This window comes from Macaca mulatta, chromosome 17 (genome assembly GCF_049350105.2).
Source record: "Macaca mulatta isolate MMU2019108-1 chromosome 17, T2T-MMU8v2.0, whole genome shotgun sequence".
Classification (NCBI taxonomy): Eukaryota; Metazoa; Chordata; class Mammalia; order Primates; family Cercopithecidae; genus Macaca; species Macaca mulatta.
The window spans coordinates 104,240,686-104,256,069 of record NC_133422.1 but is presented as its reverse complement, the minus strand read 5'-3'; the positions used below and the strand labels follow the sequence as shown (position 1 = coordinate 104,256,069).

Here is a 15,384-nt window from a genome sequence, read left to right as displayed (position 1 = left end):
AACATTATCTAATAAAATGAAATATAACGAAACGGTGCCACTCATTTTAAAGATTAAATATATCCTTTGACAGAAACCTGTGAAGTTAAAAATCTTTCCCTCTTAAAATACCTTTTAAATTAAAGCTATTCTAACTAGTTATATAGCATTCCACTTAATCTGCTTAGTTTTTAGATTGAGTTCACCTAAATACAAAATACTATCAAACACCTACAGGGCAAATAACTAAAAAAGAAAGACAATTTCACAAGCAATAAAATGCTATCCACCTTTCTCCTCCCATACTTGCCTCTCCTATATGAAACAAAGAAAAGAATTAGTGATGTTCATTATTGGTAGTGCTACTAGTATTTGTATGGTGAACCTGTAACATATTTTTAAATCTCTACACTTTTATATAATTGACTCTTTCTTCAAAAGTAATTGTTTCAGAAGACTTCTAATAAAATAATCATTATTATATATGATTCTGTTAAAAATAGAAAAAACAAACAAACAAACAGAAAAAAATTCCTGCTGAAAGATATCCCCATTTTATTAGCCGTGAAAGGAAAGAAAGCTTCCAGGGAAAGATCTTGGACCATGAGAAAAAATTTCAACCAGGCTGTTTGCTGGCAAGAGGCCATGCCGGCCCCAGCCAGTCCTGCGTGCAGAGCATGTTGGCAGATGTTATTAGCTGACTTTTGCTGAAAAAGTATGGAAGAACAGTTGGAAAATCACAAGGTGTAGAACAAGCTTTAAATAAATAAATAGCTTATCTGGCAATAGAAAGGGGGAATGAAAACAAGTTCCTCAGTTGAGGAAGAGGACTGGGATACTTCTAATCACACAGTTTCTTACTGTTGGTTTGTTTCATGGGCTGACTCTCAATGAGAATTGAAATTGTATCACCCACATTTGTATTTAGAGGTTCTAACTGCAGAATTGCAATTAATTTCCAGTTTGCTGTAGGAAATTTATACTCTCTATGACAGAATACCACAGATAGAAGTGATAATTCTTTAACCTTCTCTCTTTTGTCCCCAGTCTGGTAACTGAGGCAATACATGGGGAAAGTGCTAACTGCTGATCCAGAGCTGCTGATACTTTAAAAACACTGGCCTTTACCACTAGGATGCCCCCAAGAAACAAGCAAACAGGAAAAGATGACACTTGCTAACGTGTGACGGGCACAGCAAGTAAATGTTCAACACGGATATGAAAATGTAACTTCATATTAAAAGTCAAAATGAAAAAGAAAAAAAATGCAAAATATACTTTCTCAGAAGAAACCATGACATGATCTTTAAAAGTGGTGGTTCCTTTAGCATTGTCTACTGATGGCTGGCAACATACAGGAACGTAGAGGTGGCCCATTTACATCCTCATAAAAGTGGGATGTAAGTGATCACAAAGCCAATAAAACTATACTACATTTTTTTCAAGTTCCAAGATAAGAATCCCTTCATCTTTCCTGAGTAGACATATTGCTAGGCAACATTTGTGAACATAAAAAAAGGTAACAAGATCTAAAAAGAACGCCAAAGCATAATGTTCATAAAGGTAGGGCCCCCAACACACACAATCATACACACACAATCATACCTATACACACACAATCATACACAATCTATTATATAAACAAACGCACACATACAGGTGCACAGACTTCAAATGGCATTTCTTGAGGTATTATTTTTTAAAGATATGATTTAAAAATGGAAGATCAACTTTAAACACACCTCTTTGAGGCACATTGCGTGATATTTGCCACACTGATTATTCTTCCCAAATTCAGGCTACTAATCAATAATCCTAACTGTATACATGCTAAAAATAAAAACGCCATAATCTTTGTACTAGTCAGGGCTCTCTTGGCACATAAAATTAGCCAACACAATCTTCAAGTCACTTGTTACAAAAATATATTAAAATATGTATCACCCTTTCAAAAATTACAATCTTATTTTCTCTTAGATTAAGACTTTATTACATTTAAAACACTTCTATGAATTATACAGGACATCCAAAAGTAAACATCCGGGACTTAAAAACAACCAATATTGTAAGACAAATTATTGCTGTAAATTATTTCATGAAGACATAATTAAAAATAAATAAATAAATAAGCAGCCAAGGCCGGTTTTGTTGAGCTTTCTTCGTTGTACAGGATCGGCAGCCCGCTGGGATCTGAACTCAGGAAGCCCTCACCTCACCCTGACTTGGTCACTGAGGAGAGGCAATTGTAGGGTGCTTATTTGCTATAGGCTTTGAAAGTCACAAAAGCCCCGCAGATATAAGAATTCGAAGCAGTGCTCCAATGGCATCTCCAACTTGGCCGTCACCGCCCGCAACGCGCACGCAGGTAGTGGACGCCCGCCCACCTGCCCGTCCGCTGGGCGCGGGCCGCTCCACCGCGGGAGAAGGGGCGCTCCTGCCTCGGAGGGGGCGAGGACGCCCCTGTACAAGAAAGGGGGGCTTTTGAAGCGGTGTGGTGAGAGGACGCTTCCGAGGAAGGAAGGGGGGTGGCTCCCGCAGCGGTGCAGGGAGAGGACGCCCCTGCGGAAGGAAGGGGGCGCTCCCGCGGGGGCTGGAGAGACGCCCGCGCGGTCTCCCGGCTCCGGGGCCGCTGGTTCGCGGGCCCGCCCTCTCCCCGGCGCTATGGAAACCGCACTTTCTCCGCCAGCCGTCCCCAATCTCTTTCTCCTATTACCTCCCAAATGCGATTTCAACTTCCCGAGAAGCTGACAAGTGAATGGCGCAGAGGACGCCCCGTAAGGCGCCCGCGAGCGGGTGGGACACGGGCGCCCCCTCTGCGCCCCTCGCAGCCCCGCTGTCCTCCAGGGAAGGGCGCGCGCCGCTCTCGATCTGGAGCGCGGGGCTCGCGAACCCGCGGCCGCGGGCCCTGGAACCTCCCTGCGCTCACCGGCTGCGGGGGACCAAGACGGGGACTGGGAACGGGGAGGGGGCGCGCCCACCCCGAGCGCGGGAGCGGCCGCCCTCGCCCAGAATGGGGACCCCGCGCCCCGAGAGCAGGGCCCAGCTCGCCGCCCAGGCTTCCCCTGCGAGGCCGCAGCCCCCGCCGCCGATCCAGATCCCCCGCCCCGCCCCGCCGCGGCCCCGCCCGGCGCCCCCTCCCCGGCGGAAGCTCAAGCCCAATTAATTGAGTCCGAGGCGGGAGGGAAGGGCCCTGCGCGCCGTGGCCCGCCCCGCCCCTCCTCCGCGCCCCTTTTCCCGCCCTGGGTGGCATCTCCTCCGCCGGCATCCACAACGAGCCGCTGATTAATGAGGCCGGGGCCGCCCCCACCCCGCCCGGCCCGGCCGGGGCCTCCGCGGGAGGGGGAGGGGACGGCGGGAAACGCGGCCCGGGGAGAAAGGGGGGCGGGGCGGGGGCGCGCGGCCCGCCCCCGCGAGCGCCGCGCCGATTGGCCGAGCGCGCCGTCCGTCGGGGGGCGCGGCGCCAATGCGAGGCGGCGGGGCGGGGCGGCCGCGCCGTGTGTGCCTGCGTAACGCCGAGTCACATGTTGTTTTGCTCTTCTTAGTTCAGTCACTCGGTGCGCGATGTGTTACTCACTGTGCGGCGGGGACCGCGACGAGCCCGGGTCGCCTTTGGCAGCAGCAGCAGCAGCACCAGCAGCGGCAGCAGCCCCGGCGGCGGCGCGGACCCCGAGCGCCCGGGCGCACCCCGGCTCCCCGGAGCGCGACGCGGCGGCAGCAGCCCCGGTGCGGCCGCGCGCGCCTTAGGCTCGGCCCCGCGGCTCGGGGACCCCGACTCCCGGCCCAGTCAGCGCGTCCCCCGGCGCCGCCCGAGAGCCTGAGGAGGCAGCGGCCGCAGGCAGCCGGGGCGGGGGGCGGCCACCGCCCGCGCCGGGCATCCTTGGGAGCCCCGAAGCGCGGAGGGCGCGGCGCAGCCGAGCGGTGCTGGCCCCCGCGGGCCTCCCCGGACCTTCCCCACCGCCTGGGCCCGAGGGACGCGTGCTCGGGCGGGCGGCCGGGCGCAAGGGTGGGAGGGAGCCGCCCCCGCCCGCGCCCCCTCCGCCCCTCGCCCCAGCCCCTGGGCGCCGGGCCCGGGCGGCGCGGCCTGAAGCGCCCGGGATGGCGAGCCCGCCGCGGCACGGGCCGCCCGGGCCGGCGAGCGGAGACGGCCCCAACCTCAACAACAACAACAACAACAACAACCACAGCGTGCGCAAGTGCGGCTACCTGCGCAAGCAGAAGCACGGCCACAAGCGCTTCTTCGTGCTGCGCGGGCCCGGCACGGGCGGCGACGAGGCGACGGCGGGAGGGGGGTCGGCGCCGCAGCCGCCGCGGCTCGAGTACTACGAGAGCGAGAAAAAGTGGCGGAGCAAGGCAGGCGCGCCGAAGCGGGTGATCGCGCTCGACTGCTGCCTGAACATCAACAAGCGCGCCGACGCCAAGCACAAGTACCTGATCGCCCTCTACACCAAGGACGAGTACTTCGCCGTGGCCGCCGAGAACGAGCAGGAGCAGGAGGGCTGGTACCGCGCGCTCACCGACCTGGTCAGCGAGGGCCGCGCGGCCGCCGCAGACGCGCCCCCCACCGCCGCGCCCGCCGCGTCCTGCAGCGCCTCTCTGCCCGGCGCCCTGGGCGGCTCTGCCGGCGCCGAGGACACCTACGGGCTGGTGGCGCCCGCCACGGCCGCCTACCGCGAGGTGTGGCAGGTGAACCTGAAGCCCAAGGGTCTGGGCCAGAGCAAGAACCTGACGGGCGTTTACCGTCTGTGCCTGTCGGCGCGCACCATCGGCTTCGTGAAGCTCAACTGCGAGCAGCCGTCGGTGACGCTGCAGCTCATGAACATCCGCCGCTGCGGCCACTCGGACAGCTTCTTCTTCATCGAGGTGGGCCGCTCGGCCGTCACGGGTCCCGGCGAGCTGTGGATGCAGGCGGATGACTCGGTGGTGGCGCAGAACATACACGAGACCATCCTGGAGGCCATGAAGGCGCTCAAAGAGCTCTTCGAGTTCCGGCCACGCAGCAAGAGCCAGTCGTCGGGGTCGTCGGCCACACACCCTATCAGCGTCCCCGGCGCGCGCCGCCACCACCACCTGGTCAACCTACCCCCCAGCCAGACGGGCTTGGTGCGCCGTTCGCGCACCGACAGCCTGGCCGCCACCCCGCCGGCGGCCAAGTGCAGTTCGTGCCGGGTGCGCACCGCCAGCGAGGGCGACGGCGGCGCGGCGGCGGGGGCAGCGGCCGCGGGCGCCAGGCCAGTGTCGGTGGCTGGGAGCCCCCTGAGCCCCGGGCCGGTGCGCGCGCCCCTGAGCCGCTCGCACACCCTGAGCGGCGGCTGCGGCGGCCGCGGGAGCAAGGTGGCGCTGCTGCCGGCAGGGGGCGCGCTGCAGCACAGCCGCTCCATGTCCATGCCTGTGGCGCACTCGCCGCCCGCCGCCACCAGCCCTGGCTCCCTGTCGTCCAGCAGCGGCCACGGCTCGGGCTCCTACCCGCCGCCGCCGGGCCCGCACCCGCCCCTGCCGCACCCACTGCACCACGGCCCCGGCCAGCGGCCCTCCAGCGGCAGCGCCTCCGCCTCGGGTTCCCCCAGCGACCCCGGCTTCATGTCCCTGGACGAGTACGGCTCCAGCCCCGGCGACCTGCGCGCCTTCTGCAGCCACCGGAGCAACACGCCCGAGTCCATCGCGGAAACGCCCCCTGCGCGAGACGGCAGCGGCGGCGGTGAGTTCTACGGGTACATGACCATGGACAGGCCCCTGAGCCACTGTGGCCGCCCCTACCGCAGGGTCTCGGGAGACGCGGCCCAGGACCTGGACCGAGGGCTGCGCAAGAGGACCTACTCCCTGACCACGCCGGCCCGGCAGCGGCCGGTGCCCCAGCCCTCCTCCGCCTCGCTGGATGAGTACACCCTGATGCGGGCCACCTTCTCCGGAAGCGCAGGCCGCCTCTGCCCGTCCTGCCCCGCGTCCTCTCCCAAGGTGGCCTACCACCCCTACCCAGAGGACTACGGAGATATCGAGATCGGCTCCCACAGGAGCTCCAGCAGCAACCTGGGTGCAGACGACGGCTACATGCCCATGACGCCTGGCGCGGCCCTCGCGGGCAGTGGGAGCGGCAGCTGCAGGAGCGACGACTACATGCCCATGAGCCCTGCCAGCGTGTCCGCCCCCAAGCAGATCTTGCAGCCCAGGGCCGCCGCCGCTGCCGCCGCCACCGTGCCCCCTGCGGGGCCTGCGGGGCCAGCGCCCACCTCTGCGGCGGGCAGGACATTCCCGGCGAGCGGGGGCGGTTACAAGGCCAGCTCGCCGGCCGAGAGCTCTCCCGAGGACAGCGGGTACATGCGCATGTGGTGCGGCTCCAAGCTGTCCATGGAGCACGCGGACGGCAAGCTGCTGCTCAACGGGGACTACCTCAACGTGTCCCCCAGCGACGCGGTCACCACGGGCACCCCGCCCGACTTCTTCTCCGCAGCCCTGCACGCCGGCGGGGAGCCAATCAGGGGCGTTCCTGGCTGCTGCTACAGCTCCTTGCCCCGCTCCTACAAGGCCCCCTACACCTGCGGTGGGGACAGCGACCAGTACGTGCTCATGAGCTCCCCCGTGGGGCGCATCCTGGAGGAGGAGCGGCTGGAGCCTCAGGCCACGCCAGGGCCCAGCCAGGCGGCCAGCGCCTTCGGGACCGGCCCCACGCAGCCCCCCCACCCCGTAGTGCCTTCGCCCGTGCGACCCAGCGGCGGCCGCCCCGAGGGCCTCCTGGGCCAGCGCGGCCGGGCTGTGCGGCCCACGCGCCTGTCCCTGGAGGGGCTGCCCAGCCTGCCCAGCATGCACGAGTACCCACTGCCGCCAGAGCCCAAGAGCCCCGGCGAGTACATCAACATCGACTTTGGCGAGCCCGGGGCCCGCCTGTCGCCGCCCGCGCCTCCCCTGCTGGCGTCGGCGGCCTCGTCCTCCTCGCTCTTGTCCGCCAGCAGCCCGGCCTCATCGCTGGGCTCAGGCACCCCGGGCACCAGCAGCGACAGCCGGCAGCGCTCCCCGCTCTCTGACTACATGAACCTCGACTTCAGCTCCCCCAAGTCTCCCAAGCCGGGCGCCCGGAGCGGCCACCCCGTGGGCTCCTTGGACGCCCTCCTGTCCCCTGAGGCCTCCTCCCCGTATCCGCCGCTGCCCCCGCGTCCGTCCGCATCCCCGTCGTCGTCCCTGCAGCCGCCACCGCCACCACCGCCCCCCGGGGAGCTGTACCGCTTGCCCCCTGCTTCGGCCACTGCCACCGTCCAGGGCCCAGGCGCCGCCTCGTCCTCGGACACCGGAGACAATGGTGACTACACCGAGATGGCTTTCGGTGTGGCCGCCACCCCGCCGCAACCCATCGCGGCCCCCGCGAAGCCAGAAGCTGTCCGCGTGGCCAGCCCGACGTCGGGCGTGAAGAGGCTGAGCCTCATGGAGCAGGTGTCGGGGGTCGAGGCCTTCCTGCAGGCCAGCCAGCCCCCGGACCCCCACCGCGGCGCCAAGGTCATCCGCGCAGACCCACAGGGGGGCCGCCGCCGCCACAGCTCCGAGACCTTCTCCTCCACCACGACGGTCACCCCCGTGTCCCCGTCGTTCGCCCACAACCCCAAGCGCCACAACTCGGCCTCCGTGGAAAATGTGTCTCTCAGGAAAAGCAGCGAGGGCGGCGTGGGCGGCGTCCCTGGAGGGGGCGACGAGCCGCCCACCTCCCCCAGACAGTTGCAGCCGGCGCCCCCCTTGGCACCGCAGGGCCGGCCTTGGACCCCGGGTCAGCCCGGGGGCTTGGTCGGTTGTCCTGGGAGCGGTGGATCACCAATGCGCAGAGAGACCTCTGCCGGCTTCCAGAATGGTCTCAACTACATCGCCATCGACGTGAGGGAGGAGCCCGGGCTGCCACCCCAGCCGCAGCCGCAGCCGCAGTCGCCGCTTCCTCAGCCGGGAGACAAGAACTCCTGGGGTCGGACCCGAAGCCTCGGGGGTCTCATCAGCGCTGTGGGCGTCGGCAGCACCGGTGGCGGGTGCGGGGGGCCAGGTCCCGGTGCCCTGCCCCCTGCCAACACCTACGCTAGCATTGACTTCTTGTCCCACCACTTGAAGGAGGCCACCATCGTGAAAGGTGAGGCCCTTTGCCTTGGCGTCTGGCGGGAAGCAGGGGTGGGGCGGTGAGGGAGCCTCTTGGGTTTCACTGCTCTCACTTCTTTGGGACCTTGACCCTGAAGCCAACAGCCTGGCTCTGGCTCCTTGTTTTGTTTTTCTGTGGGCTGCCTTGTTCTCTTCCCTCAGAGAACTTGCCAGAAAACTCGTCTTTGAGTTGAATGACGTTTTCCGCGTGGGAGGGAGACTGATTTTTGAGGCCCCACCCATTCCCCTATTCTGTGCGTCCCACAGTCCCCTGTCCCTTAACACAGTGGAAGTTCTCCCAGACCGGCCACACTAGAGGCCGTGGGGCACCCGACTGTCTTCCCCTGGGTGCCTGGGTCCGTTCTTCCGGAGGACCTGCGGGTCCGGACCGCTGCCCGCAGCTGCAGTTTTCACCTCTCTCTGTGTTCCCGGAGCTGGGCTCCGCCTGATTCTTGGTGAGCTTGAAGATTCAGACCTGAAAGTCATTTAAGAAATGAGCATCCATTTTGATGGCTGTTAATAGTGACAGTTAACTATTTCCATTTTACACATAAACTGTAGGAGCTTTTCCATCGGAGGCATTGTTTTTCTCTGAAGGGTGAAACGGTAAGGCTGCACACAGCCTAATGCAGTGGTGTTCAACTTGAGCATATGTGGGAATTACCTGGCGGGCTTTGCTGAAACATGGATCTCTGGCCTGTGTTAACCCCGCAGTTTCCGATGCTGTAGCTTTGGGGCGCGGCCCGGGCTGCGCATTTCTAGTGAGTCTCCACATAATGACGATGCTGCTGGCCAGGGGACCACCCTCTGAGGACCCTGCCCCAGGTGAGACTCACCTGGGGAGGATTCAAAAATTACCTATTGGGCCTCATGCCAAGACACATTGAAGTGAAACATGAGATGTCTAGGAGGCAGGGATGGGTGTTTTTCAGACCTGTCCAGATGATTTGAATGTGCAGCCAGGATTTACAATCAGTGCTTTGGAGAAAACAGGGAAAGACAAAAAAACACAGGTCTTTTCAAGAACAATTGGATAGGAGGGTGCTGGTATTGTTCTTCGCGTTCTCATCAAATATCCGTGAGGAGACAGAGCTGGGCTGACTTTGCAGCTGGTGGTGCATTCTGGTTGTCTAAACTTTGAATGGTGTTTGGGTGGGGGAGATGAAAGGGAAAGGTGAATGTTCAAATCGGGAGACTTTATTTAATTTCGTAGCTGTTTTCTTTGTGGGGTTCCTAGCAGGATAGAGGCTTTATGGGAACAGTGAAACATATAGTAAAATTTGGATGGTGGACTAGATGTGAGCCTAAGGTGTAAACAATCTTCAAGGGTCATAAGATGAGGATCAAGGTGGGCTGGGGATTCGCAGCCTTTTGTTCTTAAATAGACCAGTTTAGTGCTATCCAAATCTAGTATCTGTTTTATAGTATACTTAGGACTGTTGGTCCATGGGATTTAAAATTATAGCTGTGGGGTGAATACCCTGTTATTCCAGTGTAACAGAGAAAAGCTCTTTCCTTTATTAAAACCGTAGACTAGAAGATGAAAAGAGTCACAGAGAATTATTATCAGGAGTGTGGTGCTTCAGCATCCAATTAAATCATTGGAAGTCGCCAGAATGTGTCCCATGAACAGTGATTCTCAGCTGAAGGTCACTTTGGTTGGAGTTACTTATACACTATTGCTAGTGTGTCAGAAAGTTGAAGGATTAGCTGCCTTTAAGACACAGACCATTATAAACACAGCAGCAGTATAATTGAGGAGAGAAACACACACATATTTATGGTCTGCACAAATGGGTATATGCTAGTGTGAACATGAAAGTAAACTACATCTTGCCGGAATCTGATTCTAATCAGAAAACAGCCTAAGAACATAACACCTTTTCCTGCTTTCAGTGGAGCCAGTGGGACAAACCTGGAGTGGGTGGAGGTGGGGCCTCAGCAGTGGGCTCTGCCATAGCAGGGGCCATAAGCTGGAATTTGTGCCTACAGGCCTGGAGGGACTCAAGGCCTTTCTGATGAAGCTGATACATTCAGAATTGGGGTCCAAATAGGAGACAGTGCCCTTTTCAGGCTAGTGAAAATGTTGAACTCTAAGAGATAAGTTTATTTAGAGACTGGATTGAGCTTTCGTTTAAGATTTCCCACCAACATAAAATTCCTTTCAGCCATAGGATTCTCTATTGTGAAGTCCACACAGAAGCTGCGTTCTATGGCTACTGAACAAAGATGAGAGATCATTAGGGCTGCTGTTTTTCCGAAGTTTGTGTGGGTATCATGATGAACCCTCTTCTAAGATGTAAAAGGACTCTTTTAAATCAAAATGGACAACTGCAGTCAGTCCACCATGCCAAATCACATTTTAAAAAAGGAAATATCTGCCCCACTGGGTTTCTAGTAAAGTAAGTTGAACACAGAGAACAGCAGAATAGGAAAGACTAGTGTCACCTTAGGCCACGTAGCACCAAAGTTGTGGTCTGTTGAGACAGAAAGGAAGCATTTAGGAACTTGGGATGAATATCCACTTTTATTTAACTCACACATGCACTAGAAATTTATTTGTGATGCTCATAAATACAGAGTTCACAGTAGATAAGTGTCCTTTAAGGCAATGATTTGTAGAAGGCAGACTCGCAAAGCATTTCTTTGAAGACAAGTAGAGAAAGCACTTACTAGGCGGCCCCCTGCCCTCCCTAGCTCTTAAAAGTGGCCTGTGTTTCCACCCTGAGCTCCTCCTGTTCTGCCTGGGAAGACCTCATTAGTGATGCTGATGCAGAATAATTTGGGGTTACTTGGGTAATGTTTGGCATTTGCATAAGTGATAGCAGAGAGGTAAGGTTCCAGCCATGTCTGGCAGTTGTTCACAATAGAATTGTGAATGGGGATGGGGTTTCAATGCAAGAGCCAATTAAAACGTGTATCTCAGGTACCTCTGTTTTTATTAGTCCAGAGCAAACTCTAAATTATGCATCTTATTTTAGGGCAAGTTAAAGTTACTTATCATGTGTTTTTGGTGTGTATGCATGTGGAAACTCCAACCAATTTGTTAGGTTTTGTTGTTTGGGAATTGGAAATACGCTACTGAATTTCCTGCGCTTTAAAACTGATTTTTACAATTAACTTTTTATGTTTTTGTGTTAGGATAGTAGATTGATGAATGCCATAAAATATGCTGTTTTAGTGTTCCTCTTTAGTGATTTTAGGGATTTTATTCTAAAATTGGCACATATATATATATATATATATATGTATGTATGTATAAAACAGATTAGATCAGAATTACCACTGAAAGTATCCATATTTAAGTTTTGTTGGATACAAGGACTATCAATTCTTATCCTACGGTGAAAGAATGGTAAGAGACATGTTTCCAAAGGGACAATAAAATCACGATTTATGTTGAAAAGTTTTGCCTTTTGAAGTTGTAAAGAAGAGAATTTTCCTAAATTCAGAAATCCAGTGAGATGATTGACAAACCACACAAGCTTTCTGTTTGCTGTGGCGGGCGCTGGTTTGCTTTAGTTGGCTGGCTCTGGCCATAAGAAGATAATGGCACGCACTGCTGCTGCCCTCTTCGCAGGAGCAGACAACTAAGGTGCTAATGAAAACACACACGGGCTTTCGTGAATGAAAGTCACGTGACTTGTTCTGTTTCCTTTATTGAAAGAGAAACCTTTACAAAAATAGTACTTCATAGAAGGAAGCATAGTATGTGGAACACTAAACCAGGAATCAGGAAACCAGGTTTCTAGTTGCTGATCTTAATGAGTCATTGTGTGTCTATGGGCGAGCCACTTAATCCTTCCTTCTCACTTTCCCTGTCTGTAAAATGGGGGTAATTATAACCCTCCCCTTTCTGTGTCACAAGGCTGCTGGAAGGCAAATGAGATCATAAACATCAAGAGTGTTTTAAGCTCTTCTAAAGGAAGATGCTAATAAATCCAATTGTTGATACTTACTACTTTGAAACCATGCATGTATTCAGAAAAGACACTTTTGTAAATGGGTACTCTTACATTGAAACAAACAGTAACAGTGTAGTCTGAAAATGGAACCAGCACCTTGAAAATTGCTTACCTTTACTGCTTCATTGCTAGTTCCACTCCAGGCTCCCAAGAGCTATTGTTTTCCCCCTTTGTTTAATTTAAGATCTGTTCATAGATATTTATGAACAGATTGTAACAAAGTGGTGTTCTGAATTACATAGTAAAGTAACAATTAGGGAAAACAGTATGGTAATCCTGAAACTATATTAAGACTGAACTTCTGACTACCTTTTATGACTTGTTTATGTATTAAGAGATGTTGACAAGATGAAAATGTATAATTCGAATATACATTTTAAAAATCGCCTCTTAATGCTGAATGCATTGAAGGAAAAACAGAACACTGCGGTTGTTTGACTACTCCTTGTTTAGTCTGAGCTTTCATTCTTTGGGGTTGATTTAATTAGGATGGTCATTCCTGCAGTTTTGATGGTAGCACTGTGCTTATCAAACATAGTAGGAAAATGTGTGATTATTTTGTGTTTCTACCCCCCCAAAAGGAATCTTAGTAGAGAATTGATATTTTATTTTCTTTAGAAGTATCAGTATTAAAAATGAGGCTTTTTTTTCTGAAGAGAAGAACTTGCAAAAGTTTTAGTAACAGCATGAGTATAATGGGTTTTCTGTTAAAATTCCCACTAATGCATTTTCTTCAGAAGCATAGTTCCAAGAGCTAGTTAATTTTGGTATCAGATTTGGCAAGTAGAAAGGGTTTTTGTTTGTTTGTTTGTTTTGGGTTTTTTCTAGGGGGAGTAGCACAGAATTAAGTGTTCCCATTTCACCTTATAAACTTAAGGGAAAATGTAACTTTATTCTTTTATCTGCATTGCCAAGTAGAGTGAGGAAAACACTGGGTGAAGCAAAGTGCTGTGCCACCCTGTCCTGCATTTGGACAGCTGTAATGCAGGTGGATTCTCTGTTTAATTTCTCTAGTATGGATGAGAGCAGAATGTATATTTCTATACAAGATGAACAAAACATTTTAGTGTTGGCATTTTAATGAACAAATGAAGACAAAATTTTCTGAATGTCCAAAAGTATTGGTTATAAACATACTAACTGTCAGATCATGGTTTTTGTGAAAATAATGCTGTCCAAGTTTAGACAGGGACACTGTTTCTATATTTAGTTTGAGTGGGTTCTTCCAGATTGCAGTGGTTATTCTGACTCACTTAAGGTAGATTATTGTAGACAGAGTTCAGTGCTAGACTTTTCTGAAGAAAAGTAGTAAAGTCATCATTTGGCATGGAGGAGATGATGAGGTTGATGATTGCTATTTATTTTAGTTTCTTTCAAGATAGCTACAGAGACTAACATGAAGTGGGTGCTAAAATAAAATGCATAGGTGAAGATTAGTATAGAGAGAGTTGGAGTCTATATTGTGTGCCAGCATTTTGCTCTGTAGGTGCAAATAATGCACGATGCTTCTGTGTGTTATAGCTTTATTACTTAAGTGAATTCGTTACATAAGAATTCCGAAATAGATTGGATTAAAACTTACAGGTTACATGTTTACAAATGATAAAATAGTCAATTTGGTGGTTCGGATTAATTTTCTATTAGACTAGAAAAATACTAAGTTTGTATAGAGTCACTTTTATGTGTCCAAAGACACTGTAAAACTTGAGTGGGTAGAGGTGAAACCTTGGAAACTTTGTCCAGTTTTCTTATGTCTTATATGATATCTATATACACAGGGTTTATAAAATATTCCTTGCTTACTGTGTTTTTATTGAAATTTGGAATATTTGATACAATATTTTGACCCACAATATATTTTTTAAAGATAAGTGATCACATGCATTGCACCTTGTAAATGCTGGATTTTTTTTTTTTTTTTTTTTTTTTTTTTGAGACAGTCTCGCTCTGTCACTCAGTCTGGAGTGCAGTGGCGTGATCTCAGCTTACTGCAACCTCCACCTCCGGGTTCAAGCTATTCTCCTGCCTCTGCCTCCTGAGTAGCTGGGACTACAGGCGCGTGCCACCACGCCCTGCTAACTTTTTGTATTTTTAGTAGAGACAGGGTTTCACTGTGTCAGCCAGGATGATCTCAATCTCCTGACCTCGTGATCCGCCCTCCTTGGCCTCCCAAAGTGCTGGGATTACAGGCGTGAGGCACCGCACCCAGCCTAATGCTGGATCTTTTAATATTCATTTTAAAGAGTATTGGGTTTTCCAGAAATAAATATTTGGGGCTGGTGTGTGTGTGTGTGTGTGTGTGTGTGTGTGTGTATGTGTGTATGTGTGGTTCCATAATATCTCATTCAGTGATGCTCTGGGAGGCTCAATGTGATATTTTTCTCCATAACCGAAATTCAAGTATTAATGATGTGTTTTTTGTTCGTGTTGAAACTTTATAACTTAAGCTTAGTCTACTGTTACTTTACCCCTATACAGTTAGTACAAATACTTGAGTCCGTTATTATGGTGTGGTATGAAATTTCAATTGTTTTCAATGCATAAAAGCAGATACTATGATATAGTTCATTATACTATGTGATTTTGTTACTTTACAATCCTGTTATACTGTGTGATTTTGTTACCTTAAAATACTTATGTTTATGTTAAGAATGAGTCATTCTTGGATGGGCGTGGTGGCTCATGCGTGTAATCCCAGCACTTTGGGAGGCCGAGGCAGGCGGATCACCTGAGGTTGGGAGTTCAAGACCAGCCTGGCTAACATGGTTTAACCCTGTCTCTACTAAAAATACAAAAATTAGCCAGGCATGGTGGCATGCACCTGTAGTCCCAGCTACTCGGGAGGCTGAGACAGGAGAATCGCTTGAGCCTGGGAGGCAGAGGTTGCAATGAGCCGAGATCGCACCACTGTACTCCAGCCTGAGCAACAAAGAGTGAAATTCTGTCTCCAAAAAAAAAAGACTCATTCTTTTGCATAGTATTAATGCTTAATCTTTAATATTTAAGACTGTGATATAGTGCTTTCTCTGTGCATTCTATGGACTTAAATAAGTCAATCTTTGGCCTCCAAAGTGTAAGTGTAACAGATAATCCCATAACTTGGCAGACAACTGGCAACTGAAGATTTTGAAAGAATGTTATTGAAGTTGAATGCAATGACAATGTACCATTATTCTGATCAATATGGACAGATAACTGTCTGCTATTATCCTCTTGGGGTTAAAAGAGTTGTGTAAAATTCAAAAGGTGTTTTTATTCCCTTTATAGTGGTAAGACATTTTCCTATATACAATATTGTACCCTATTCCAAAAAATCCTATGGCATAGGCAGAACCACCAT

The 15,384-nt window shown here is 52.1% G+C and overlaps 2 protein-coding genes across 2 annotated transcripts in view; one reads left to right on the top strand and one right to left on the bottom strand.

The window, feature by feature from the left end:
- The window catches only part of LOC144336191 (uncharacterized), a 182,187-nt gene extending 178,333 nt beyond the window's left edge, over nt 1-3,854 (bottom strand). The window contains exons 1-2 of the mRNA XM_077973985.1: nt 3,826-3,854; nt 3,554-3,793 (exon numbers count right to left, since the gene is read on the bottom strand). Coding sequence (XP_077830111.1) covers nt 3,554-3,793; nt 3,826-3,854 — 269 coding nt within the window. The remainder of the gene's footprint in view (nt 1-3,553; nt 3,794-3,825) is intronic.
- The window catches only part of IRS2 (insulin receptor substrate 2), a 30,964-nt gene continuing 19,124 nt past the window's right edge, over nt 3,545-15,384 (top strand). Inside the window, exon 1 of the mRNA XM_002800838.4 lies at nt 3,545-8,074. Coding sequence (XP_002800884.3) covers nt 4,075-8,074 — 4,000 coding nt within the window. The 5' untranslated portion in view covers nt 3,545-4,074. The remainder of the gene's footprint in view (nt 8,075-15,384) is intronic.